The sequence below is a fragment of the Strigops habroptila genome, chromosome 21 (genome assembly GCF_004027225.2).
Source record: "Strigops habroptila isolate Jane chromosome 21, bStrHab1.2.pri, whole genome shotgun sequence".
Classification (NCBI taxonomy): domain Eukaryota; kingdom Metazoa; phylum Chordata; class Aves; order Psittaciformes; family Psittacidae; genus Strigops; species Strigops habroptila.
The window spans coordinates 2,268,939-2,294,341 of record NC_044297.2 but is presented as its reverse complement, the minus strand read 5'-3'; the positions used below and the strand labels follow the sequence as shown (position 1 = coordinate 2,294,341).

The window sequence follows — 25,403 nt, the reverse complement described above, 5'->3', positions numbered from 1 at the left end:
ATACATATACACATACAGAACATACATATACATATACACATACATATATACATACAGAACATACATATACATATACACAGATACGTACATATACATACACATACACACATACATACAAATATATACACATACACATATACATACACATATACATACAAATATACACATACATATACATATGTACTGTACATGCCACTAGACTCCACACTTCCCTGACCCTGGGAGCTTTATCCCAGGACAGGGAATCAGCCAAGCCTGGGCAGGATTTTCCAGTCTGCAGAATCTCTTTTCTCCAAGTGGGGAGCAGCTCCCCTTGCCCAGCCTGGAAAAACACGGGGAGAAACCCCCCTTTTCCAGAGGGAGGAAAACCACAGGATTAACATCAGCGCTGGGAGGAGGCAGGCACCAGCAGCCGGTGGTGGGGAAGGGCCGGCTCGACTCGCTGGCCGAGCAGGGGCCCCGCTCTCAGGGTGCCCCGCGGCCGTCTGGGCACACGGGGCTGCTCCCCCCGCACTGGGGAAATCAGGTTCAACCTCCTTCGTTTCCATCTCAGCCCTGTAATTAGCGCTTTGCCCATGCTGGTGAGCAGGATCTGGCCCTGGGAAGGAGCCGTGGCTGCCTCGGGGTGCGAGGCAGGGACCGGCTGAGCCTGGAAAACTCATCTCACACGTGGCTGTGGAGCAGGCTCACTGACAGGGACTCACCGTCCCTCTCTATGTGCTCCCCCTTGTTTTCCCTTTCGCTTCCCGTTGCTACCCCCGATCTCAGGATGCTTTTGCGAAGGGCGATTCTGCCCCATGGGGACCCTGCTCTGCAGATGTAGATCCACCCATAAGGGCTTTCCCACAGCTTAAGTGATGGCCAAATCCCAGACCCCTCCTTCCAAGGTGGCTGTGGTAGAGATGAGCACCCTCCAGCTTGAAGACAGGGGGTTCATGGACACCAAAACCCCAATGAGGCTTTTGCCACCCATTTTGGGAACAACCTGGACCACGGGGACCCCACGGCGGTGACTCAGGGGTGCTGGGGGTTGTGAAACAAGCCTGGGATAGTTTGGGAGACGCCTCCACGCAGCCGCCCCGGGGAGCCCGTCAAGGGAACAAGCCACGGCAGCGTCTGGGCTTTGACCCGTCAGGCAGGTTTCCCGGAGCAGCGAGCCGAGCCGGAGCGAGTATCCGGAGCCGGGAATGCCCCTCTGCCTGCTCGCAGGCTGACGGAGCCCCTCCGGCTCTCTCCTCGTCATGCGGGCAGCCGGGTTGCTGCTGGCTTGGGCATTGCTGCGTCCTGCTGGCACCCAGCAATGCCACCTCGCCGGTCCCGGTGGTGTCCTTCGCTTCACCGACACCCATGCTGAGATTCGGGTGCCGGCGCTGCACCGGGTGCCCAGCTCACTCGATCCCCTCTACGGCCTCGTGCGGCGCTGCCTGGACCTCATCCAGCAGAACCCGCTGCCCACAGGTGAGCCACGGGGCGAGGATCCACATGGATCTGCTGCTCTAGGGGGGGCTGAGCCAATTCATGGAGTTGATGATCTTAAAGGTCTTTTCCAATCTAGTTGGTTCTATGGAGGAGGAGGATGGTGCCTCCATCGCACCCAGGGAGGGTTGAGGGTGCATGGGATGGGACTGCTTACCGGTGCCATGATTTCTCTTGCAGAGCTGCTCAGGGCAGCCCTGAATGATCCCAGTTCGGTACGGACATCGCAGGTGAGCTGGGATGTTGGGTTAGAGATCCTATGGGAATGGCACCCTCCCAGGATGTGGCCCCTGGGTGCATGGGTGCTGAGCAGGCTCTCCCATCACATAGGTGGTGCAGTATGAACTGGGCTACGTTGTCTGCGCCGCGGTGGCTCTGCTCTTCACCGTGGCCGTGCCGATGGCCGGGATGTGCTTCTGCTACTGCCGGAGCCGGCGGCGGTGCGGGGGCCGCCTGCGTGCCCACCGGCGCTCGCTGGGCTGCCGCCGCCACTGCCTGCTGGGCTGCCTGTCCTTCACCTCCCTCATCATCCTGTGAGTCCCCAGAGCACCCCACATCCCTGCACCCTCACCCTAAACCACATCCCGTGGTGGGTCTGGCAGGCTCCATCGGGCAGCTCCATCACCTCTTGCTCATCCCCGGCAGGGCCAGCGTCATCTGTGCCTTTGTCACCAGCCAGAGGGTGAAGGTGCAGATGGAGCCGGGGCTGGGGGCTGTGCCGACCACCCTGCGCACGCTGCGGCAGCACATCGCCAATGTCCCTCAGGTGGGTCCCCAAGTGGCTTTCCCCACCCTGGCACGGGGTGCAGCTCAGGAATGGCTGCGTTTCCCTCCTGGAGTAGTGTGGGAGGTGAAAGGAGGTGCTGTGGCTGCATTATAAATATACTTTGAATGGAAACATGAGGCTTCCTCCCCTCCTGGCGGCTGCTCCCCCTTGGGCAACCAGTTCATCTCTCCTGGCAGGGGGTGCAGATGGTGGTAGATCAGTTTGAGGTGCCCCGACAGCAGATAATCTCCGACCTGGGCGGTAAGCACTGCGCCAAGCACTGAGAGGCCCCATTGCGAGCTTTCCATTGGGATGAGATGCTGACAGCATGCCCGCTGCCTTGCAGGGCTCAGCCGGAGCGTGGGGCTCTCCATCCACGCACAACTGAAGGCGATGACCTACGCGGCGCTGGCAGAGCTACAGGACAGGGCTGGAGGTACCGGCCGAGCACGGTTCTCCCCCGGGGCCGGTGCCAAAGCCTCGCCGGAGGGCTGGTGGTAGCCGAGCAGAGCAGCGTGAACTAGCCCTGGGCTTTCTCTTTAAGACCTACAGACCTCGCTGCACCATTTACAGATGCTGGAGCAGACGGCGCGGGCGCTGGCGGCGGCGCGGGCTGAGCTGGACCCGGTGCTGCGGGAGCGGCGGCGGCGCGTGGTTGCGCTGCTGGATGACCCGCGCTGCACCTCCTGCGCCAGCGTCCTGGCCAGGGCACAGAGCCTGGAGCTGGGCGCTGATTATGGCAAGGTGGGACACGGTGCTGGGTCACCCACCAACACCAACCCGCTCCGGCAGCCCCGGGATTCACGGTTGCGTCTCCCACTCCAAGGTGCCGTCGGTGGAGAAGGTTCTGAAGGCGCTGGCTGGGCTGCCCCGAAGTGACTTTGCAGAGATGATTCGCCAGGTTTGGGGGGGTTACATTGAAGCAAGGGGGTCCCCATTGGATGGGCAGCCCCATCCAAGTCACTCAGCATCCCCTCTTTCCTTACAGGGCAACGGCACCTTCAACTCCATCCCGGAGCTGGCTGTGGAGCGCATGGCGCAGGTCATCCAGGGTGAGTGGCGTGGCTGGACTGAGCGGGGACACCCTCCGTGGAGTGAATAATCCCAATCTGGGGACATAAGGTGGGATGTGGGGACCATCCATCCCTTGCGTGGCCTTGTCCCCGCAGATCTGCGGGATGAGATGACACGCACGACCGAAAAGGTCCAGTCCATCGCTGACAGCTTCCCCCTCCACGACTACACCCGGCCCGTCAGCGAAGCACTGGTGAAGGCAGAGGATAGGAGCCAACCGTACCTGCGGGAGGTGCAGCGCTTTGAGCACTACAGGTGACACTGGGGAGCATGGAGGGGTGCAGCAGACATGGGTGCTGACCCCCACCCCGAGCCCCGGCTGGTCCCTCAGCCCCACATCTCGAGGCTGCTCTGTCCTGCAGGTGGATTGTGGGCACGGTGCTGTGCTCCATCATCCTCCTCATCCTCGCCTGCAACGTGACAGGCATGGCCCTGGGTGCGTACGGGCTCTCCAAGCGGGAGGACCCGAGTGACTACGAGTGCCGAGGAGAAGCTGGCGCCAAGTTCCTCCTGGTGTAAGCATCAATCCGGGTGCTGGGGGAGGCTATTGCCATCTCACCCCCCTACAATATAGAGGGGGCAAAGCCAAGGGAGGGACAGGCTGAGCTGAAAGGCTTTTGAAGCCACCGCCTGCGCCGGCAGGTTTGGGAGAAGCGGCTCCTCCCTGGGATCTGGCAGCTCCCGCGCCCCGTTCCCGCTGCCCGGCACACCCCTTCCCAAGCAAGCCGGCATGCCCGGGCGCGGGAAGGAGCCGCGGGGCTACCGGCAGGTCCCCACAAGCCTTTCTGCCCACTTGGGTCTGTAAAGCCGCCGCCGGCGCCTCCTCTCCCTCTTTCAGCGGCGTGGGCCTGGCTTTCCTGTTCTCCTGGCTCCTCATCCTCCTGGTTTTCACCACCTTCCTGGTTGGGGGCAACATCCAGACGCTCGTTTGCAGGAATTGGGTCAACCAGGAGATATATAAGGTGGGTGGCCATGTATAAATGTCCTAGAGATAGGACAAGGGGTGATGGGTTTAAACTGAAACAGGGGAAGTTCAGGTTGGATATAAGGAAGAAGTTGTTCACTGTAAGGCTGGGCACAGGGTGCCCCGAGAAGCTGTGGCTGCCCCATCCCTGGCAGTGTTCAAGGCCAGGTTGGACACAGGGGCTTGGAGCAACCTGCTCTAGTGGAAGGTGTCCCTGCCCGTGACAGGGGGTTGGAACTGGATGAGCTTTAAGCTCCCTCCCAACACAAACTGTTCCATGATTCTATGATCCACCCATTGCCCCATAAATCTCTGTTTGCATGCCCCGAAATGCCTCCAAATGCTCTGTGTCCTCCCTCTAAACCCATCCAGAAAAGCCCCACCCCACCCAGCAGATGAAGTTTAGGATTAGGTCCTCAGATTTGCATCAGCAGCAGGAAATTGCCCTTGTGCTGTTCATTCACTCGAGGCGATGATGCTCCTACCTGCGGGACCCCATCGCCTGGCCCCTGGGGATTGGGAGGGTGCTTTGGGCTGGCTCCCATGGGGCTGAGAGAGGGGTTGGGAATGGGATCAGGGTTTGTCCCATGGCTTTACACATGGAGGCATGTCCCTGCACGGGGCTGTGCTCTGCTTTCCCTCTGAACGCCACCCGGTGAGGCTCTGGAGATCATACGGATTACAGCAAGCCCAGCTCTGTCTGGGATGGGGTTATCCCAGCATGCAACTGTGAGGGCCGAGCACCCCAAAATCACAACCAGCACCCTCTTTTTCCTCATGTTTGTCCCAGTTCATCGACACCCCGGGGAACCTGCCTCCATCCATGAACCTCACCCGCCAGCTCAACCTCAGGAGGGACTCCAACCTCAGCGCCGTGTACCGGTGGGTACCACAGGAGCCCCCTTCTGCCTTTCCACATCGGGAGGGCTGATTTGGGGTCACATCCCTTTGTCTTCCAGGGAGTGCAAGAGCGGCGCGGGGCTATGGGAGGTGCTGCAGCTTGACAGGTCTTACGACTTGGATGAGCATCTAAAAACCCCCAAGGTGAGGGCTGGCTCCAACCAGAGCTTATGGGGATGGCACAGGGATGTAAAGGGATTACTGGGGTTACTGGGTGGAGGTCTGGCTCTCCCGTGCCCATAACATCACCCCCATGTCACCACCACAGTACACGGCTGACTTCCAGAAGCGCCTGGGTGACTTCACAGCACGCTTGGGCGACGTGCGGCTCCTCCGCAGCGAGGGCAGGCAGGACCTGGAGACCTTCGCCCGCAGCGGTGTGGATGAGGTGGACTATGGGCGCTTCCAGGAGGAGGTGAGGGGATGCTCCTGGTCCCTGCTGCAATGGGCAGGATGCAGCCCGGCCACGCTGGGACCAGCTTCCAGGGTTGGAATTCCATCTGCCACCAACTCCGTCTTCCTGCAGATGAGGAAGCCGGTGGTGCAGACCAGCCTCCCTGGCTTGGCGAGGAGCCTCGAGGGGCTGCAGAAAATGCAGGTGAGTGGTGGGGAGGGCATCAGGAGCTGCCTTCAAGCCCATAGGGACATGCTCACCCCATTGTCCCCCTGCAGAGGAACAGCACGGTGGCGGGGCGCCTGGCTGCTGAGGCTCAGGCCCTATGGCAGATGCAGAACTCCACGGTGCAATCACAGGAAGCTTTGGTGGTGAGTCCATGCTGGGTTGGTGGCTCATGGTGCTGCTGGTGTTTTCCCAGTGGTGTCCATGTGAAAGAGGTGATGGAGCTTTTGAACCCTTCTCACCTCCCTGCCCCACAGGCGAAGCTGGGAGAGAGTGTCCAGTTCCTGTCCCGCTTGGCTCCGCGCCTCCAGGTACTTGTGTGGCCTCTTCCAGCTCCAAAATGTATGTGTTGCCCAATGGGTTCCACATGCCAGTGTCCCAAAACCCCAGTGCCAGGGTGATGGGAGAGCCAGGGAAAACGCCATCTCTTTTGGTGCTTAGATTTGCTGCTGCAAATCCCCCTGAGGGTGTTTCAGCATTCCCAACAGAGGCACCCGATGGCGTTTCCTCTCACTCACTCCTTGCCAGGGGTTCTCTCTGCTTGGAGCAGGTCCCTCTTTCCCTGATGTCCCACAACCAGGTGGAAGCTCTGCGGTTCAAACCCTGCTCCTGGCACCCCCGGAGCACCCATCCTGCTGCTGGGTGCTCTAGGGATGCTTTGCCCTTCCCGTGCTTCCCTAGGAGCGGGTGAGGACGACACTGGCCACCATAGCCTCAGCGGAAGCCCGGCTGCCTGTGCAAGCCCAGCAGATCCTCCGGCAGGTGAGCAGGGGCTGGATTTACCCTCAGGGGGTACAGAATTCCCTGGAGCTGGAATGAAAGAGTGGGAACGGGGCGCTGCAAGGGGTGAAGTGGCACCTGAGGCTTCTAGCCCTTGTTTCCAAGCCTGGTATTAGCCCCAGGCTGGTTGGAGCAGGGCTGGGAAGTGTGGTTCCAGCTCTCCATGCTGCCTTCCCTCTGCCCAGGAGATCGGCTGCTTCACCAGGAAGGAGCTGCGGTACTTCACACAGTACCTGAACTGGGTCGGGCAGACGGTAGGTGCTCACCTTTGCTGGTGGTTCTTTGGGGCTGGGAGTTCCTTGCTGAGCTGAGACAGCAAAACGCAGCTCCCAAAGCCAGGAATGGCATTATTCCTTGTCTCCTCTTCTTGTTCCAGCTGAGGGAGGATGTGGCTTCGTGTCAGCCCCTCGCCACGGCGCTGGACAACGGGCGGGTGATCCTGTGCGACCGCATCGCTGACCCCTGGGTAAGGATAACTGGTGTTCCCAGTGTAAGGACGTGGAGTCCAGAGGAGGCCACAAGGGTGATCAGGGGCTGGAGCAGCTCCCGTATGGAGCCAGGCTGAGAACATTGGGGCTGTTCAGCCTGGAGAAGAGCATTCCCCGTGCAGCTCAGCAGGGACCCCCCTGCTCTCTCCTTGCAGAATGCTTTCTGGTTCAGCCTGGGATGCTGCACCTTCTTCCTCATCCCCAACATCATCTTCGCCATCAGGCTCACCAAACACTTCCGACCCATCCGCAACCGGCTCATGTAAGTGCTGGGCATGGGCTGGGAGGCTGCAGGGAGGGAGATGTGGGCTCCTCCTTGATCCCCTGATGATGTCTTCTCCTTCGGCAGCTCTACAGGGTCAGAGGAGACCTGCCCCTTCCACATCCCCCGTGTCACAGCACTCAAGCTCTAGCCAGGGTCTGCTGGGTGCAGCAGCATTCCCTGCGCTCCTGGAGCTCCCACCAAACTCGTGCCCAAGCACCGCAGAGCTCCAGGTCCCTCCGACGTCTCGCAGGGCTCGGTGTCCTTTGGGGTCTGAGCATCCTTCCCGGGTGCGGGACACTCATCTCCATGCTCTGTGGGGCTCCGGATCCTTCCAGTGTCTCTTCCTTGGTCACCTCTGGGGTCTGAGCACCAATTAGGGATGCTACCAGAGCCCAGATGATCCAGGAAGGCTCCCTATAGCTCCCACTAACCACCGGTGTACCCCTCTCAGACCCGTGGGGAAGGACACCCACCCGCTGCCCCACACCCAGGACCCCCGGGCGCATTAAAGTCCTCTCCAGCCAAACCCACTTCTGCCTCTTTGTCTCATGGCCACCATCTCCTCCTTTTTCCACTGGGAACCATTCAGACCTTGGATGGGGGGTTACAGCAGGATGCTGTTAATTAGTGCTTAATTAGAGGTGGGGTCAAACCTGCTGGTTAAGGTGTGTGTGTGGGGGGGGTAGTTTCTGGCTCTTCCACCCTCCCAAGGAAGCCCAGGCAGGGCCTTTGATTCCCAGTTTATAGCACTGATGGCTTTACACTGTGGAATGGCTGCTTTTCACTCATCCCCTGATTCAAAGTGCTTTGTCCAATTAGCAAATAATGTACAAAAGCTACAAAATCAGCCCCTGCCAAGAAAATGAGGAATTCCCAGTATTTCCTTCACTAAAACATGCACTATCTGCTAACCAACAGAGAAACGCCCCAGTTTTATGCATTTGTGTAATGGAACGGGTGGTCACCTTCAGCCAGTGGACAAGATGTGTTAGGGACAACCTCCCATTGACTCACGAGGTTCAGAAAGGACCCTCCTTTGCTTTCCAACTGATCCTCAGATATTAGAGGAGCTGGTGCAGCTGGATCCAAACCTAGTCTCAGACTTGGTCAATGGTTTATGTCTAAGGATTGTGTCGTGCTTGTCCCGCATGCCAACACTGTCACATCGCAAGAGGAGTGTCCTCAAACCCTTTGTATTCAACCAGCCTGCCAGTGTCCCAAGGAAGACAAGACCCTTGTGCCCGACCAGCCTGTCCAGTGGACTGTGACAGGATAAGGTTCAGAGATTGTTGGTGATAAGATGCTGTCTGGAAAACCAAGCTTAAAGAGATACACAACCTATATTATTAGGCTATAATCACTAATAGTTAGTGTGAGTTAGTCATTTAGCATGCAGAAGATAAAGTTCTTATCCAATGGGCGTCCCTATGGGGGAGAAGACAGGTTCAGCTCATTGACTGATCCCAGAAGTTATGATGGAGTCTTCCCTATCTGCTCCACTTTTTCATTCCTTTTATAGAATCCCAGACTGGTTTGGGATGAACGGACCTTAAAGCTCACCCAATTCCAACACAGGGAAGAGCTTCTGCCTTATCTCCAACCTGAACTTCCCCTGTTTCAGTTTGAACCCATCACCCCCTTGTCTTATCGCTCCAGTCCCTGATGAAGGTCCCTCTGCAGCATCCTTGTAGCCCCCTTCAGACACTGGAAGCTGCTCTGAGGTCTCCACGCAGCTTCTCTTCTCCAGGCTGAACAGCCCCAACGTTCTCAGCCTGTCTCCATATTGGAGCTGCTCCAGCCCCTGATCATTCTCTTCTGGACTTGCTCCGACAGCTCCACTTCTTTATGTTGGGGACACCAGAACTGTACTTCTCTTTCCTCTCAGATAAAGTTTCAGTGACTCCAGTTGTACATTCTTCTGTTATTGATTCATGTAAAATTCTCTCATCACTTATGGATAGAACAGTCAAAAAACATAAAGCACATGCTCGGTGAGGGGTGGTTGTACCTTGGAGGTGGGTAACTTTGGGATGGAGGTATGAATTAGTACTACAATGAGCAAGGTTCACCTAAGGAAAGCACTTTCACCACAGCTGCTGGCTCAGACACGCACATCTTCTATTTTCCATTTGACAGCTGCTATGGAGCTTATCAGCTGCACGGTACCATCCAGTTCCCATCCCTGCAGGGAACAACAGAGCCTGGCCAAGGCGTTTCCACTCCACCCTCCATTGCTCCTGCAAGACAGCAGGTTGTGAAACTGTATTTTACCCTAAACCCCTCTATTTTACCCTAAAAAAAAAAAATTCTATAATACTAAAATTTCTGTTAGACCCCAGTTTTCTCTAATTCCAGCCCCCCAAGTGATATTCCCCCAATTATTACAAGGTTATTGCTATCCAGAGCCAGCAATTAAGCACAAACCCGCTTGCTTCATGCGTTATTGAGGTTATTGCTGCCTGGAGCCATCTGGTTGATGCCGTATTTGCCTGCAGAGGTCAGCATTGCAAAGGCTTTTTGCTAAAGGGATTTGGAGAACTGAAGCCCAAAGGAGGATTTCTGCAGGAACCCCTATGCCCAGGGGTGTCCTCAGCCCATCTGGAAGCAATGTGGTGGTTAGGGTGCTTGGAGCAACTTGGTCGAGTGGAAGATGTCCCTGCCTATGGCAAGGGGTTGGAACTAGATGGTCTTAAGGTCTTTTCCAACTCAAACCATTCCATGATTCTATGATTATCTACTTTAAACAGTAACATAAATGATAGAATACTTGTTTAGCTGATCCATTGATTAAAAAATGATAACAGGCAATGATAACGAGCTGAATTCAGTTGGCTCTTCTTCCTCGAGTTATTTCTTGTAGCTGGGCCACAATAAACAACAGATAAGCACACAGGTAAGTAATGGATCATAAAATCACAGAATAGTTAGGGTTGGAAAGGACCTTAAGATCATCTAGTTCCAACCCCCTGCCATGGGCAGGGACACTCATAACAGAGGAATTCACCCCAAAATAGATGTGTATTATAAATACGCCTGGTCACCACCGTAACAGCACTGTGTCCAGCCTGGGAGGTGGATGGATTAAAATGTGAGCAGTTGTAGCTCTGAGTTAGTAGCAAATCACTAATGAATGATCCAGAAAATTGTCCTAAACCAACTGGAGGCACTTTATTTTTTTAGGAAAAATAGAAAAAAAGAGGAAAGCTGGGTTCAGGTTCCTCGCCCAATGCAAGGTCATGGTGTATGATTAACCTCCAATCCCTCCCCAAAGTGACCTCCTTGCATAGGCTGTCCTACCTTTCCTCCTCTTGATTAGTTGTATTGATAAGTTAAAGACTGAAGTGAGCCCATTTCCAGCTCCTGGATGTGTTTTTCTTCTGTGAAAAATGGGTATCTCCTCCATGATTTTTCCCTATCACCGTTTGTCTGGGATCTGTGTCCTATGCACTTCTAAGGACTTAACTAAACTGGTGTTGGTTAAACCACATCCCCTCTCAAAACCTCCTCTCTTAAAATCCAACTCCTGTGACACCTCACTCAGTGCATCCTCCTCGTGCTCTACCTGCTGGCCCCGAGAACTCATATATATAATTAATACATATAAGATCAATAATTCAAAGGGCTGATGGCAGCAGCAGCGCTCCCTTGCTGCTCAGCCCAGGTGTGGTTCCCCACCAACACCTATTTCAAGACACAAATTGCTCTTTTCTATTCCCGGAACTAAGGAGAAATACAGGAAAAGCCTTTGCCAGAATCAGGCTATTCGTGAAATTGAATTGAAGGAGTTGAAATTAAAATAGTCTCCAGGCTTACTATTGTTATTTCATTTCCTTTTTTTCTTCTTCTCCCCATTTTTCAAGAAACGCCAACCTCCTTTTTTCCTCCAGAAAAAGATCCGTGACCTCTTCCATCTGCTTTTCTCATCATCCCCTGGAAACAGCTCAACGAGCTTAGATACAAAACAGCTGCCATGAAGGGCTCATTCCCATCACAGTCCCCAGAAATGTTCATTTTAAGGCTATTTGTGCAGGGGAGTTATAGCAATTAGTGAGGGAACGATAAGATCCCAATTCTCAGCTTTATTCTATTTAATCTCAGCTGAGGAATTGACATAATTATATCCAACTTTCCTTTCTTTTTGAGCAATGGATCACCTATCGAATCCTTAGCAGAATAACCAGGCTCCCAAACTAGCTAAGCTTTATGAGAAATCAAGTCCCAGAGGCTTTGCTCCAGCTTCCTTTAGTTTTCACATGACAAGCTCCTTGGATTACTGATACCACAATTTTTTGGATAACACAGATATTTCAAGCCAGAATATGGACAAGAAAACACCTCAAGAACAATAAACTACGTTGTATTTTTAGTGCTGATTATTCCTTGCATTTAATGGCTGTGGATGGGGCTTTGCTTGCAGTAAACCCCCTTGCACCAAGGCTGGTATGAACAATATGCCTGGTCCCCCCCGCTCAGGACAAACAGCCGGTCCTGACCCACTGCTGTAAATGCAAAACTCATTTCCTCCTGTTTCTGTACTTTGATCACTATTCTCTCTGCAGAGTCCCTCTGGGCTTGCTGAGAAATGCACTGAAAAACAAGCAGGAGGCCAAGGTGACCGGAGCTGCTGGGAAAAGGGCACGTTGGAGTTGAGTAGTTCAACCAGATGCAGCTTTGGGTCTGGCTTCTCTCTTGTAGAGAGAAAAAACAAATCTCTTTGCCCATCACTGGAGCAAAACACTTTTCCCCAAGCTGGGGTTTGTCCTCCAGTGCTGCTCCCACATGTGGACTCATAGTAAGGTTTATGTTCATCATCTTATAAACTGTTTTCTTCTGTCTTGAAAGGCTTTGCAGCCTGTGCTTAACACCTCTGGTGTCTTGTTCTTGATGGCACAGAGATCACGGCAATCCCAAGCCCTGAAAGGCCTGTGGGCTTCTCCCCTTGTAATTCAAGCCTTCTGTGCAGGTTTAACATAGAACCACAGCCTGGTTTGGGTTGGAAAGAACCTTAAGATCATCCAGTTCCAACCCCCTGCCCTGGGCAGGGACACCTTCCACTAGAGCAGGTTGCTCCAAGCCCCTGTGTCCAACCTGGCCTTGAACACTGCCAGGGATGGGGCAGCCACAGCTTCTCTGGGCACCCTGTGCCAGCACCTCAGCACCCTCACAGGGAACAACTTCTGCCTAAGATCTCATCTAAACATGACTTTTATTGTCCTGGCTTTCTCCATGCAGGCTGTGAGCCACGGTGTTGGGAGGTGCTTTGGAAAAGATATAGAGATAAAATTACAGAGACAACTTTTAGGGGAGTTGTTGGCTCTGGCATCTCTGCTCAACCCCTAAAGCTAGCACATCTCAACTCCAGGCTACATTAACTGAGTGGTCCTATTGTGCATAGTCTTTGCTGTTGTTTACCAAGAAAAATCACTAGATGGGGAAAAAAAACCTTATTTGAAAAAGTTTCTTTCTCACATCCCAGTCAAAGCCCAACTTCCTTATCTATACACAGCTTTATTTCTTAGGGTAGCCATTCCCATAGCAGAATCTTGGGTCAGAAGCAGGACTATTATCTGGGTTTTTCAATTGCATTGGCTAAGGGCAAGTAAAAACCCCTGAGCCTCAGCTGAGTACATCATGCACTTGCTCCCCACTGCACCCAGCATAGAAATACCTGAGGGGAGATGCTACAAATCTCAGTTTTTCATTAAGAAAAACATCTGCAATCATAGCTGCCAGCTAAAAACCAGCCATTATCCCTGGAGATAAGTAATGCTTGGATCATCCAAAGGAGTTATTTCCACCAGCCAAGAGGGAGTATGCAGCATTTAAGCTAACAAAGCTGTTCCTACATCGCTTGCAAGCTGAGGTAGCCATGGAGATGACTACAGAGAGCATCGTGCCCATGACAACTCTGCATGAGCATCTTGAGCATCTTCAGAACAGCCTCATCTCTCCCTGGGCTTTTCCTTACACCCGACACTGATTATTGACTTGTTCTTGCTCCCACGCAGGCGATGGCAAAGCTTTCCCACATCAGCAGCTCCCCTTCCAAGATAAAAGGGCAGAGAATGAAACATATGGAGCAGATCTGGCATATAATGCCTGAATATTTGGCATATAATGTCTCTTTGGCATGTAATGTCAGGCTGATCCTCAGCACAAGCTTCATAAAGCGCTTTTAATTTGTTGCTTTAGGGGAAAGAGAAGCTTTGGACTAAGTCACGTGTGGTTTTGGGTTGACATGCCAGCTGGAAGATATTCCAAAATAGATGTAAAGATGCACATCATACCTGGATATGCTTCAATAGATTAAACCCCCCAATGGCAAAAACTCTGGCCAGATTTCCCCCATAGGCACTCATTTCCCAAGCCCGCTTTGGTTTTGCTTATTCCACCGGGAGAAAAAGGGGATGAAACCTCATAAAGTCAGCCCCAGCCCTGGGAATGCTTTCTATGGAGGGAGGGGGGAAAATCAGGGTGGAAACATACTCACCAGCTCAGCTAAGAGGATTTGCACCACTGTTGAGTGAGTTGGGTTTAATCAGCTCATCCTCATGGAGCATGTGAGTAAGGGATGAGTCATGGGATGGGATTTGTTCTCAGGTGAATAAACAAGGTGAAGACCTGAACCAATATTATGTATCTAAAAGAAAAATATATAGCAAAGAGAAAAAGTTAAACAGCTCCTTTAAATATATTCTCATCTCCAATCTTTTCCCTGTTTCAGTCTATTGTTTGACTTGGGTTTGAATTAAAAATCAAACAATTCTCTGTATTTTCTGGGGTTCAGCTTTCCCCATCTCACCCATATCCCCTTTTCCCACTGGGAAAACTGATTTCTCCTCCCTCTTTCCCAATGCAACCGAGCCAGGAATCCACAGGGAGCCCCAAGGATTGCGGCACGATCCCTCCACCCATCGCACCTCCGAAAGAAAATGCTCCTGCCTGCGGCTCCACTGTGGGAATACAACATTTAAATACATCAGCCTGGATTTCAGCACGTTCCTACAAGCTCTTGGCACACGGCTGAGGCATCCCAGGGTAGGAGCAATTCCTCAAAGCAGGATGCGAGGCTGGCATGGATGATTGATGCAAAAGCAATGACAACGGGAGCGCCTTCGCCCATCCCAGGTGTGCTCTGGTTTATTTTTAAGGAGGTGACCTCAGCCCAGCCATGTTGTGTCATGCTCCCTGCTCGGAGCTCGGAAAGTCTTCCAAGGGGATCACAAGTTAAAAATAAATGGGAGGGAGGCAAAGGAAAGCCTCGTGGTGAGTCACATATCACAAACCCTGCTGCGAGGAAAGGAAAATAGGGGAATTCAGCTTTTCCTGCACAGGAGCCAGCTCCTGGGTATTGGGGAAGTTGATGGGAAGCTGGATTAGAGCCTCACTAGGAAAGTGAGTGTTCCTCCAGCTTTATGGAGGGGCATTATGGAGTAAAAGAGCCCAGACTCCAGGCTGGCCTTGCCTGCCTGAAAACCAGGGGGTTTATTGATAGAAAAGGACATAACAAGCCCTTTCTGTGAAGGGTTACAGCTCTTCCCGCTGCTCATTCTCCGGGACACAGAAGGGAATTGTTCAGCCCAGAGGCACAAACCCAGCGTGTCCCGCAGCAGCTGCTCCCAAGCAACTGGGGCAGGTTATTTTTAAACCAAGAGCTGGAATGAAACAGGATCAGAGAGTAAATGTCTTCCTCGAACAAGCGTGACTTACTGCTCCCGTTTCCCATCATCCAGCTGGCAGCGGGAAGGCTCAAATAGAGTCATGGAATGGTTTGTGTTGGAAGGGACCTTAAAGCTCATCCAGTTCCAACCCCTGCCACAGGCAGAAACACCTTCCACTAGAGCAGGTTGCAATACCCAAACTTGATTTTTTTCCTCATTTCAAAGCACTTTTATTACCAGTGCTTGTTCCAAAACGAAAAGGTACTTCCAAAAAACCCCCATATATATTTATAAATATATATATATATGTTTAATAAAAGCTGTTATTTTACCTTCTAGCACCCAGGTGATGCTGCCAACCCTGGGAGAGGTCAAAGGCACATTTTTGTGAGCTGTGTCCCGTGCAGGTTATCTTCCAAAGTCGCAGTGCATCATTGGGAAGTCATCAGCCTGCAGCCAGGGAGGGTCCCTCCCCTCCCATCCGTAAGGAGCTTACGTGTGTCCCTGCCTGGAATAGCAGCTAGCACATGAGCAGAGGTTATTACACTCCTAATCGGATTGTAGCAGCTGGATGAACGTTTAAAGCCTTTTTAGGATGGTTGTCTAATAGTGAATGGAAGGAGGGTGTGTGCAGCCTTCAGTGTTTTATGTATCAGCTGCTGCTCTCTACAGAAGAGAAATTCAAAGAATCATAGAACCCCAGACTGGGGGTTCCCTTTGGGTTGAAGGGACCTTGAAGCTCATCCAGTTCCAACCCTTTCAGTTGAGGCTTCTTAATTACACACTGACATGAGAAAATACAGCCTGACTGAGTGGTATCTGTCCTTTTGGCTAGGAAGCAACCAGCACTTTCCTTTCCCAATTGCATTTTCTCTGCTCTCATCCAAGCAGGAGCTGAATATTACCATGGCATCTGGTTCCCAAGGTGGGGTTTTACTTGAAAGACACTATTCCATGGTGAGACTAGAAAATAAACCAAGTTCTGCAAAGTGCATTGCATTGACCATCTAACACAGCCCTGATTTCCACTTACCTTTGTCTTTGGAGTGTTTAAAGAGGTTTCCCGATGAGCTAAGTGTGATTTGAGATGGAGTGAGCATGAGCCCAGGTTTTACCAGCTCCAGGGAGTGACAGCAGGATGGGGACGGGCTGTGGGACTTCATCCCTACCTCCAAACCCTACCAAATTACCCCAAAACTCCAGTGAATCTCTCCCAAAGCATTTCAATGCCTTGCCCTGCCTTTGCAAGCTGCAGTGAACTCTCCAAGCCCAGAGTTACATGAATAAAAGCATTTTGCATGAATTAAAGCAAACCAAAATCAATGAGAAGCAATGAAGTGAGGTCAGGTGAAGCTGGGTCCTTTCCCAGCCCATCATGAAACCAAAGTCAGCACTTCCCAACTGTTACGAGAAAACCCCAACCCATTAATGCTTCCTAACCTGGCATGAACCCCCGTTGCACTTAACGTTGCATTATTTCCTCTGTCCCCTGCCACTGCTTGAGCTGAGGATGGAGAAAGGCCAAACCTCCAGCGGAGATCAAAGAAGCTCTTGTCTTGCTGCTGGGAGAAGTTTTACCCTGAGATGCTAAGTAAACCATGTGGCATGTGGATATGTTAAATCCATGCTGTGGATATACTGGTTTGGGTGGTTTTAGCACTGCTAAATTTCATAAGGAATTAAGAATTGATAGTCAATAGGCTGCTCCTGCTCCATTTGCAGCTGGGGTCCAGCAGAACTTCAGTATTTCCCCAAACAAGACCAAAACTTCCTTTGAAATATATTATTATGGAAAAATCCTGATTTTTAGAAGCCATGGATGAATTCACCCTAACCATCCCATTCCTGGTGCTGTATTCCTTTCTTTTCCTAGCTTTGGCTTTTAAATAACCCACTGAAGAGCATCTAAATCAAAGCCAGGGCATTAGGAGCCATCTGCCCATTCACCCAGGGAATAAACATGCCTGTGCTGTAGGGAAGAGCTTCTCCAGGCTTGCTGACCTTAATCCTGCTCCTCTTAGTTCATTTTCTCCTCCAGAAATGGATATTCATGCCTCCCCAGCACAACCCATTTCCCTGCCAGATAGATAGTATTATTATTATTATGATGTCTTCTTTAACATAATCCATCCAGATGGATAAACAAGCACATGGAGCAGCAGGGTGGAAATCCTCTTTGTGGCCAGATGTGCTCTGTGGTCCAGGAGCAGGAGCATCACCAGGACAGCAGTACCTGGCCTGGCTATTCCAGGCAGCAAAACCTCAGGAGGAATTGTTTGGTTCCATTGCATGGCCAGGTCGAAATGAGTCCCAATACAATTAGTTTCAAGCTTTATTCGCATCTCCCAACCACCACGGACCTGTTTCTTATATCCCATCCTAACCCTAAAGGATGGGAAAGTTCCCCAATCCCTTTAGGTCTCTGCAGCCACACATACCCTTACCCTCCAAAACAGGATGCTAAAAAGCCCCAGCTTGCCAGGAGCATCCCATAGTGTTTTTAATTGCCTTCTGTGATGTTTCACCCCATTAAATATTGGGACACCTCAATGTAAAGCACAACCACTTTATACAGGAGGGAGTTTTACTCCTCTGGAGTGACACAAACTTGGAAGACAGATTCATCCTTTCCCTTGTTCGCCTGAACTTGATTTAATTTTCTACCCATCAACACACAGAGCATCTATTTCACAGAATAACAGATCTGGAGCTGCAGTTGGCAGCTACTAAAAGCATTCTCTCCTCTCCCAAAGCCTTGACCCCGAGATTCCCAAACCAGCCCCAAACCTTTCCAATCCCATTGGTATTTCTTGGATAAACAATCCAAGCGCTGCCATTTTCCAGCCATCCCTTTGGTCATCAGCATTGCTTCCCATGCCCATATCTGCTGGGAAGGCATGAATGTGGGGTGAACCCAGATGCTGTGGGGTGCCAGATGTGGTATTCCCTAGGGAAGGCGGATGGATGCTGGCCAGGCTGTGCAGGGCTGGGCTGCGCAGGAGCCAGCTCCTCCCTCTTGCTATTTATTCCTCCCCGTAGCTCTGTGGCCGAGGCTGAATCACCCCGAACCGAGCAAGCAACGGGCTCCCAGCCGGTGAGTGCCGGGGAAAAGGGGCCTTTGGGTGGGATAAATCCAGAGGTGAGGGGGCTCTTAATCCCAAGCAGCACCACAGGGAACGGGGGGCTGCCTCCTCTCCCAGCCATCGCTGCCTAAAAATAGACATTTCCAGCTCTGAAGGCAGCGTCCTCCTTAACAGACAGAGCTCTGCTGCTCTTCAGGGGCTTGTTTACTCAGGGCTGATCCAAAGCTGATGCTGGTGAGACGTTGCTTCTTTCTGCCTTTTCCAGAGCTACTTGGAGAGGTTTGTTCTTTTCCACGGCTCCCACTTGCGCAGGACTATTCCCCCCATTATTGAGGGGGTTAAATAACAAAAGGGGAGGGGGATTTCTAAAACCTAGGGGTAGAATCTTCAGGAAGCAAACTGCCAGCCTGCATCCCCCATCCCCATAGCCCCAGCCCTGATTTTTCACCCCCCATGAGCCCAGAGCTTCCCAGCCTCACCAGGAGGGTCCGGATGCCCCCATTCCCAAGCATCTTCCCACCTTCCCTTCATTTCTTCTCCCCCCTCGGGCACCTTAACAAGGTTATTTCCGCTGTTGTTTTGGCACCAGGGTGTTGGTTTTCCCCTCCAAACCCCAAGCCTCCTCCTTGCCAGCCCTGCGCAGTTAATTGCTGCTTGCGATTGCTCCTCACATCCTCCATTTTCCGCTTCCCTCTCTGCCCTGAAGGAGCTCTGGGCTTCCTCTGGTTCTCCAACACATAAATCCCTCCGATATAAATCACCTGAATCAATTTCTCATTGCTGCGTTCACCCGCAGAGAGGGAAAATTGAGGAGGAAAGCTAAAAAGAGATGGGAAAAAACACCCTGCGAAGCCATTTGATAATGTAATTCAATAATCATGTTATGGTCACATCGTAAACCCCAGCTCTGAGCCCAAGGAAGCAGCTCCCAGGTCCCCATCATGCGCAGGGGGTTTGTATAAGTGACCACATTTAGCCAGGGCAAAGCTCAGCTCTGTAATTAGCAGTGCAAACCCAAACGAGCCTTTGCCCTGTTCATCAGGGCTCATCTCTGCAAAGACAATTAGAGGAACAGGTCGGTGCTGCCAGGCTGGAATATCCTCCGGGGCTTTGCTGTAACCTGTTTTCACCCAGGGGTTGATTTTTCCCCCTTACAAATCACTGAGGTGACTCAAACAAAAAACAGTAATTGCCAATTTGCTGTTCCCCCCCCCCATTCCAGATTCCCAAGGAGCCTTTGCCCATCCCAGTTTTTGCCATGTCTTTTGGCATCCTTGCTCCCAATGGGTGGGTGCTGTAGGGTGAGAGGAGCAGCAAACCTGCTTGAAAGTGGGTGGGTTTTGCACCCAATATTCTTATGAGCAGGCAGCCCAAGCCTGGCTTTCCTCCCCATCACAAGGGACAGGCTTGTGCATCTTCCCTGCTCTTTTAATTAAGCCTCTTGCTAATGAACCTGATTAAAACACTGACATTAAAGGACCTTCATTCAAACATTTCCTGACATAAGACCAGATTTTTTTGGGGAGTGGGGGGTAGAAGAGAAAAAAGCATCTTTATCTGAACCCAATAATTTGCTTTTTAGGCACCATGAACCCATAACAAAGGTGCAGCAGAAGGATTTCTGGCTTAAACAGAGGTTTGTTCTGGTTGTTTGCGCTGTTAAGGGCAGCATCTCACAAGAGACCATCCTCTCTTATCCGCATTAAGCTCATGTCTGGCTTGAGTGGTGACTCTTCAAGAAGCTGGTCCATTAGTTACTGCAAAAAAGCCCCACTCGGGACCCAACCTTTAATTGTCTCCTGCTGTAACATGAGCCAGACAGCGCATCCGAAGCATCCAAGGATGCTGCAAAATGCCAAACCACACTTCGCTAGGAATGCTTTGCTCTCCATGCCCAGCATCCTGGCATGCACAGGGGGGTTGCTCAGCCTCAGGCAGGACACAAAACCCCTTTGCTATCGCTGGACTCACATATTAAACATGAGGGTAACAGTAATTCAATGCTCCTTGGTGTTGTGGGGAGGAATCTGAAGAGAATTTGCAGCTTGGGAGGTATTTTCCAAAGGTGTTTCCAAAGGATTTGCAGACCTGGTGTGTATTATACAGGCTGGATTATACATAGGGAGAGAAACAACTCATTGAAATTGGATTTCATCCTTGTCAGCCCACCAGCTAATGTAGGAGATGCCTGGCATGCCCGTGGGATGCCAGCAGCAAAACGCTGAGTAAGCAGATACTCGCAAACACATTAAACACAAAACCTGCTGTTTTTTTGGTTAAGGTCTGTTACACATAAACAGGGGCTTGGGAAAAACATGCTGAATTTCATTCTTTAGGGAAAAAAACCCCAACCCTCCAGGGCAAAGCTGGGTGCTGCCTTCCTTGCAGTACTCAAAGCTTGGAGATTGGGATGAATCCGTTCACAGACATCAGAAATCTCAGTTAGACCGTCCAATTGGATAGAGCAGGATTTAAACTTAAGATTTAAGAGTTAATTTAAGATCTAGGATTTAATAAGTGGATTTTGGCCTCTCAACCAAGAGAAGCATTTATCCCAAAAGCTTTTCTTCCACTACTTTAAAACTCATTACTAGCAGAGGATGTGTTGGGAGGTTGGGGATATATATGTATATCTATATATGTGAATGCTCCATCCCTGGCAGTGTTCAAGGCCAGGTTGGACACAGGGACTTGGAGCAACCTGCTCTAGTGGAAGGTGTCCCTGCCCGTGGCAGGGGGTTGGAACAGGATGAGCTTTAAGGTCCTTTCCAATCCAAACCATTCTATGTATATATATATATAAAAAAAATAGTTTACCATATGTATGTATACATATAAAACCAAAGGTGGTTGGGGACGATAAACACACATTTAAGTCCAAAGCTCTTTATCCTGCAACTGGATTAAAGGGAAAAATATGAGTTTTATATGAAGAACAAGTAAGGGAGCCTCAAGCCTGTGATGCTCACAGCAGGGTCTCTGTCTCCTGCCCGTAATGCTGCGTGTCCTTGTGTCCACAGCCATGGCCAGGCTCCTCATCACCTACTACCTGGTGTTCCTGCTCCTCGGCTCCTGGACCGACGTCGCCTCCTCCAAGAAGGGCAAAGTCAAACCCAGCGGTGGTGGCTGGGGCACGGGGAGCCACCGCCAGCCCAGCTACCCCCGGCAGCCCGGCTACCCCCAAAACCCCGGCTATCCCCACAACCCGGGATACCCCCACAACCCAGGGTACCCCCACAACCCCGGCTACCCCCACAACCCAGGCTGGGGCCAGGGTTACAACCCATCCAGCGGAGGAAGCTACCACAACCAAAAGCCATGGAAACCCCCCAAATCCAAGACCAACCTCAAGCACGTGGCCGGGGCGGCAGCCGCGGGTGCTGTGGTGGGAGGGCTGGGGGGCTACGCCATGGGACGGGTCATGTCAGGGATGCACTATCGCTTTGATAGCCCCGATGAGTATCGGTGGTGGAACGAGAACTCGGCACGTTACCCCAACCAGGTTTACTACCGGGATTACAGCAGCCCTGTCTCGCAGGATGTCTTTGTCGCCGACTGCTTTAACATCACGGTGACCGAATACAACATCGGACCCGCTGTCAAGAAGAACGCCTCGGAGGCTGGTTCAGCGGTCAACCAAACGGAGGTGGAGCTGGAGACCAAGGTGGTGACCAAAGTGATCCGGGAGATGTGCATCCAGCAGTACCGCGAGTACCGCCTGGCCTCCGGCATCCGGCTGCATCTCGCCGATGCCTCCCTCGCCGCCCTCCTCCTCCTCACCCTCTTTGTCATGCACTGATGCACCCCGCAGCTTCGAGATGTTACCCGTGTCCCCGTGGGGACCCCCAAACTCCCCTATTCTTGCTTGAGGTCATCTTTGGTGAAGAGCCCTTGGGGCACAAGGGCACCAACGCTCCCTATCACCTCCGGTTCAGGCAACTGGATGAAGATTTCCTTCTCCACCCCAAACGCGTTCCCGGCGTGGCAGGACAGTGATGGAGCTGGATGCCCAAAGAAAAGGCCTTCACCACCTCCTCCTCCTCAGGGCTACCCTGAGAGGGACTGGGCAGAGAGGAGCTCACCCGGTCCTTGGCGTCTTTGCAAGATCGTTTCCGAAGATCCTCTTTGTTAACAAGCAGGGTTTCATCTAATCCCCTTAATCCCAGTGCCACCAAGACCCCTTTCCCTGAGGCACCCATAGCATTGCACCCATACATACCCTACAGGGGTTTTAGGAGGGTCAGCTACGGGGTTTTCAAGCAACAAGCTGCCAGGTTGCAATTTTCACCCTTTAATCCTAAACCCCAGCATTCCTGATGTACATATGGACCTGCCCGCTCTGCACCTTGCATGCTGCAAATACCCCTGCAGCAACACACAGAAATTAAGTGATTTCTTGGTTGTTTTCCTCCACAGCAAGGCAGAAGCCCTTGGCCAGGTTTTGGCTGACCCCCCTCAGCGCCGCTTTGCTTTTGGTTGAGCCTCACTGTCTTTCTTAGCCTGTCTAAAGGCAAAAAGTGCTGCTGAATGCCCCCCAAAAGCCCCAAAGTGGGAACGCTTGCTGTGGTACAGCCCAAGAAAAAGCTATTGTGGATGTGCTATAGGTGACAAGTCACACTCACACTTTGGCACCTTGACCTAAAGGATGTTATAATACAGCAAAAACGATGTTTAGGGGGGGTAAGCTCATAGTGAGAGACATAAATCAGCTAAATCATATGGTTACAGCAGACAGCATTGGGAAAAGCAAGCCTGGGATGGGAGATACTTTAAAAAAACCCCCACATTTTGCAAGTAATTTGTGGGTAAAATTCCTGCTTTTGGTGTTGAGGTCGATGCTGGGTTGTGTAGAACCTGTAGCATCCGTAAAGTTGCGCTTGTCAAGCCCATCACCCTGAGTTCTATTTAATATCTCTCATGTATTTTTTTGCAAGGCACTGAATGACAGCGTTCTAACTGATTTTTCGCCTTGGTGTAAGCTAAATGAATATATATATATATGTATAGATAGAGAGAAAAGGAATCTTTCAAGGATATTCACCAGAAAAGCAGGACTTTGAGGTAAACCTGGACTTTGTGATATGCGAATGTTTTGTAAACCCATCACGGTGCATGTATGAAATGTGCTGTTCTGATACTTTTCTAAGTGTTCCACGTCTGGTACAAATTAAAACGGATAAAGCCAAGACACACGTCAGCCTCCTTCATGCAAACAGCTCCCGGCCGTCCCCACAGACAGAAGCAGCATTTTTCACCCTGCCTGTGGGCGCCTTTGTTCCCTTTCAGCACCAAATTTGGCCTAAACCCCACAATTTCAGTTAACTTTCTCCTCCTCTGCTCCTGCTAATTCTATCGCTACCATCCACCAAATAGTTTCTACTAAAGCCAATGAACTGGTTGGGGCCAGGAGTTTCTTCTCCCCATAGAAAGTCAACTCCCATTTATTCCTTGTATTTACTCCATCTATTTTCTGTCTAATAAAAGAGTTTTTACATTTGCTGTTTCATGGCATTAAGCCCAACCAACTCCACATGAAGCCTTCAAGCCCTACTTAACACTGCCAGAATTCCCTATCTCCTTGGTACCTAAACCAGCATCGCCATTAGATGACTATGTAGATGCATTAGACTATAGGTTAAAAATTAGAATTAAAAAGAAAGATGGAAGAGTTTGAATCCTTCAGCTTTAATTTTAAGCTCAAGACTAAGTCTTGGGCCTGTTTGGTTTGAGCCTATGCAGGATGTGATTTATTGCCCACAGGGATGCTGAAGAAGTTGGTCTTTAAGCAGTGCCACAGGTAATCCCCAAATGTGACTCTTTTACATACCAAAAAATAAAAGAGAAAGGATATTCAGCACTAAATAGATTGTTCTTCCTGTGTGCAAGTGGCTTGCTCACTAAGAGGAAACCCTAAAAGATTCATAACAGAGATATAGAGTTCCTGTAGATCATAGAATCCCAGACTGGTTTGGGTTGAAAGGCACTTTAAAGCTCATCCATTTCCAACCCCCAACCCCTTCCTGGCCCTGGAAGCACTCAAGCAGGACATGGGGACATGGTCTGAGCCCTCATGTCCTTTAAGAATGGTTGGATCCAATAACCCTGAAGCCCTCTTATCCTCTAAGAGTGATCTGTTGAGCTAGATAAATTAATTGCTCTGTATTAATTAGCTAAATACTCCAAAGTCTCCCCTGCCCTTAAGCTGCAAAAGAGGGTGGGAAGTGCTTCTGATTTACCAGGCTGCTAATAAATACACCCCAAAGTACAAATGCAATAACATTTGGGTGTTGGCTTTTATACTCTCCTCCAAATCGCCCATCCCAGGGCACTTTGCATCCCTCATCCCCACAAATAAGCATCCCCCATGCAGGCAGAGCAAGCAAATATCTTTTTCTCACTGGAAAAAACCTGCGTAAAGGGGATTTTTGGTGCCCAGCTGGAAAGTTTGCAGAGAGCTGGAGCAGAAATAGCATTATTTAGAGGCTTGAAATACAAAGCAAGTGCCTAAACCTCATCCGGGGGTGATTTCATGCCTGCATCTGATCCGGTGTCAGGGGTTAGAGGAGATGCACCGCTGAGCGAACAGCACCATCTCCCGTCCGAGCCCAGCACTAGCTCCCAGGATGGTTTTGCAAGGCTGGGTCTCCCAAAGAACCCTCCAAACTTAGGCTCAGCTTTACAGCCGGCCACCCTGGAGGTCAGTGCTCGCTTGGTTGCTGTTTCAGAGCAAAATGCATGAAAACAGCTTGATTTGCCCGCAAAACTCACCTAGAGAAGCATCTCAGCATCTGGGGTTGCTCAAGAGCAGCCCCACTCCCCATCCAAACACACAACCTTAAAACTCCCCAGCACAAGGTGATTAATGAGCATGTTAATAGCTTTTAAGGGCTTTTCCTAAAGTGCAGCCCATTGCAAGGGCTGCCAATTAAACTGGGGAGATCAGAGCATTTCCCCATGTACTGCACACCAGCGGGAGGGAATAAGCAAGAAAAGTTGGGATTGTAATGTAGGAAGTGTGGGATCATCCCTGTGGTGGTTCTGAGCGTGGGCTGCGCATCAGGGCTGCGAGTGGAGGATGCTGGTGGTGGGGTCTGGACATTGAAGCATAACCTGGGCAGGTCTGGATGCAAAATATATGCTGGGAAAAGGCAGATTGGAGTTTCTGCCGGGTTCATTGCTCGTTTTAAACAAGGACATTAAAATAACCCACTATATATAGGAAGAGCTGGATTTGTCCAACCTAAGCCAGCAAAGAGATCACAGCTACTTGGACAGCCATAAGAGCATCACCCTTGGGTGAATCCCATTCTCACCTGCACCAAAATGC

At 51.3% G+C, this 25,403-nt stretch overlaps 2 protein-coding genes across 3 annotated transcripts; both read left to right on the top strand.

Moving 5' to 3' along the window:
- The first annotated feature begins 1,241 nt into the window (after positions 1 to 1,241).
- PROM2 (prominin 2) lies at positions 1,242 to 7,480 on the top strand. The gene is made up of 23 exons (XM_030510107.1): positions 1,242 to 1,458; positions 1,657 to 1,706; positions 1,807 to 2,009; positions 2,122 to 2,242; positions 2,440 to 2,503; positions 2,589 to 2,678; positions 2,787 to 2,986; positions 3,069 to 3,143; positions 3,231 to 3,294; positions 3,412 to 3,571; positions 3,679 to 3,831; positions 4,155 to 4,278; positions 5,071 to 5,162; positions 5,240 to 5,324; positions 5,449 to 5,595; positions 5,707 to 5,778; positions 5,853 to 5,945; positions 6,057 to 6,110; positions 6,481 to 6,561; positions 6,765 to 6,833; positions 6,956 to 7,045; positions 7,223 to 7,329; positions 7,417 to 7,480. Exons 1-23 carry the CDS (start codon positions 1,242 to 1,244, stop codon positions 7,478 to 7,480), a joined length of 2,475 nt encoding a protein of 824 aa, XP_030365967.1.
- Positions 7,481 to 17,943: 10,463 nt separating this feature from the next.
- Positions 17,944 to 23,570, top strand: PRNP (prion protein). Of its 2 annotated transcripts, XM_030510110.1 has the most exons (3): positions 17,944 to 18,087; positions 19,659 to 19,712; positions 21,097 to 23,570. In XM_030510110.1, exon 3 carries the CDS (start codon positions 21,099 to 21,101, stop codon positions 21,873 to 21,875), a length of 777 nt encoding a protein of 258 aa, XP_030365970.1. In that variant the 5' UTR covers positions 17,944 to 18,087; positions 19,659 to 19,712; positions 21,097 to 21,098; the 3' UTR covers positions 21,876 to 23,570. The 2 variants fall into 2 exon arrangements, with proteins under 2 accessions (XP_030365970.1, XP_030365969.1); XM_030510109.1 differs by lacking the exon at positions 19,659 to 19,712 and having other exon boundaries at positions 17,947 to 18,087.
- Positions 23,571 to 25,403: the final 1,833 nt, after the last annotated feature.

Excerpts from the sequence above, each read along its gene's own strand:
- PROM2 (XM_030510107.1), top strand. The coding sequence starts at position 1,242 with ATGCGGGCAGCCGGGTTGCTGCTGGCTTGGGCATTGCTGCGTCCTGCT. Across the intron at positions 3,572-3,678 it reads CAGCGCTTTGAGCACTACAG|GTGGATTGTGGGCACGGTGC; the intron begins GTGACACTGGGG and ends TCTGTCCTGCAG. Across the intron at positions 5,325-5,448 it reads AGCATCTAAAAACCCCCAAG|TACACGGCTGACTTCCAGAA; the intron begins GTGAGGGCTGGC and ends TCACCACCACAG.
- PRNP (XM_030510110.1), top strand. The coding sequence starts at position 21,099 with ATGGCCAGGCTCCTCATCACCTACTACCTGGTGTTCCTGCTCCTCGGC.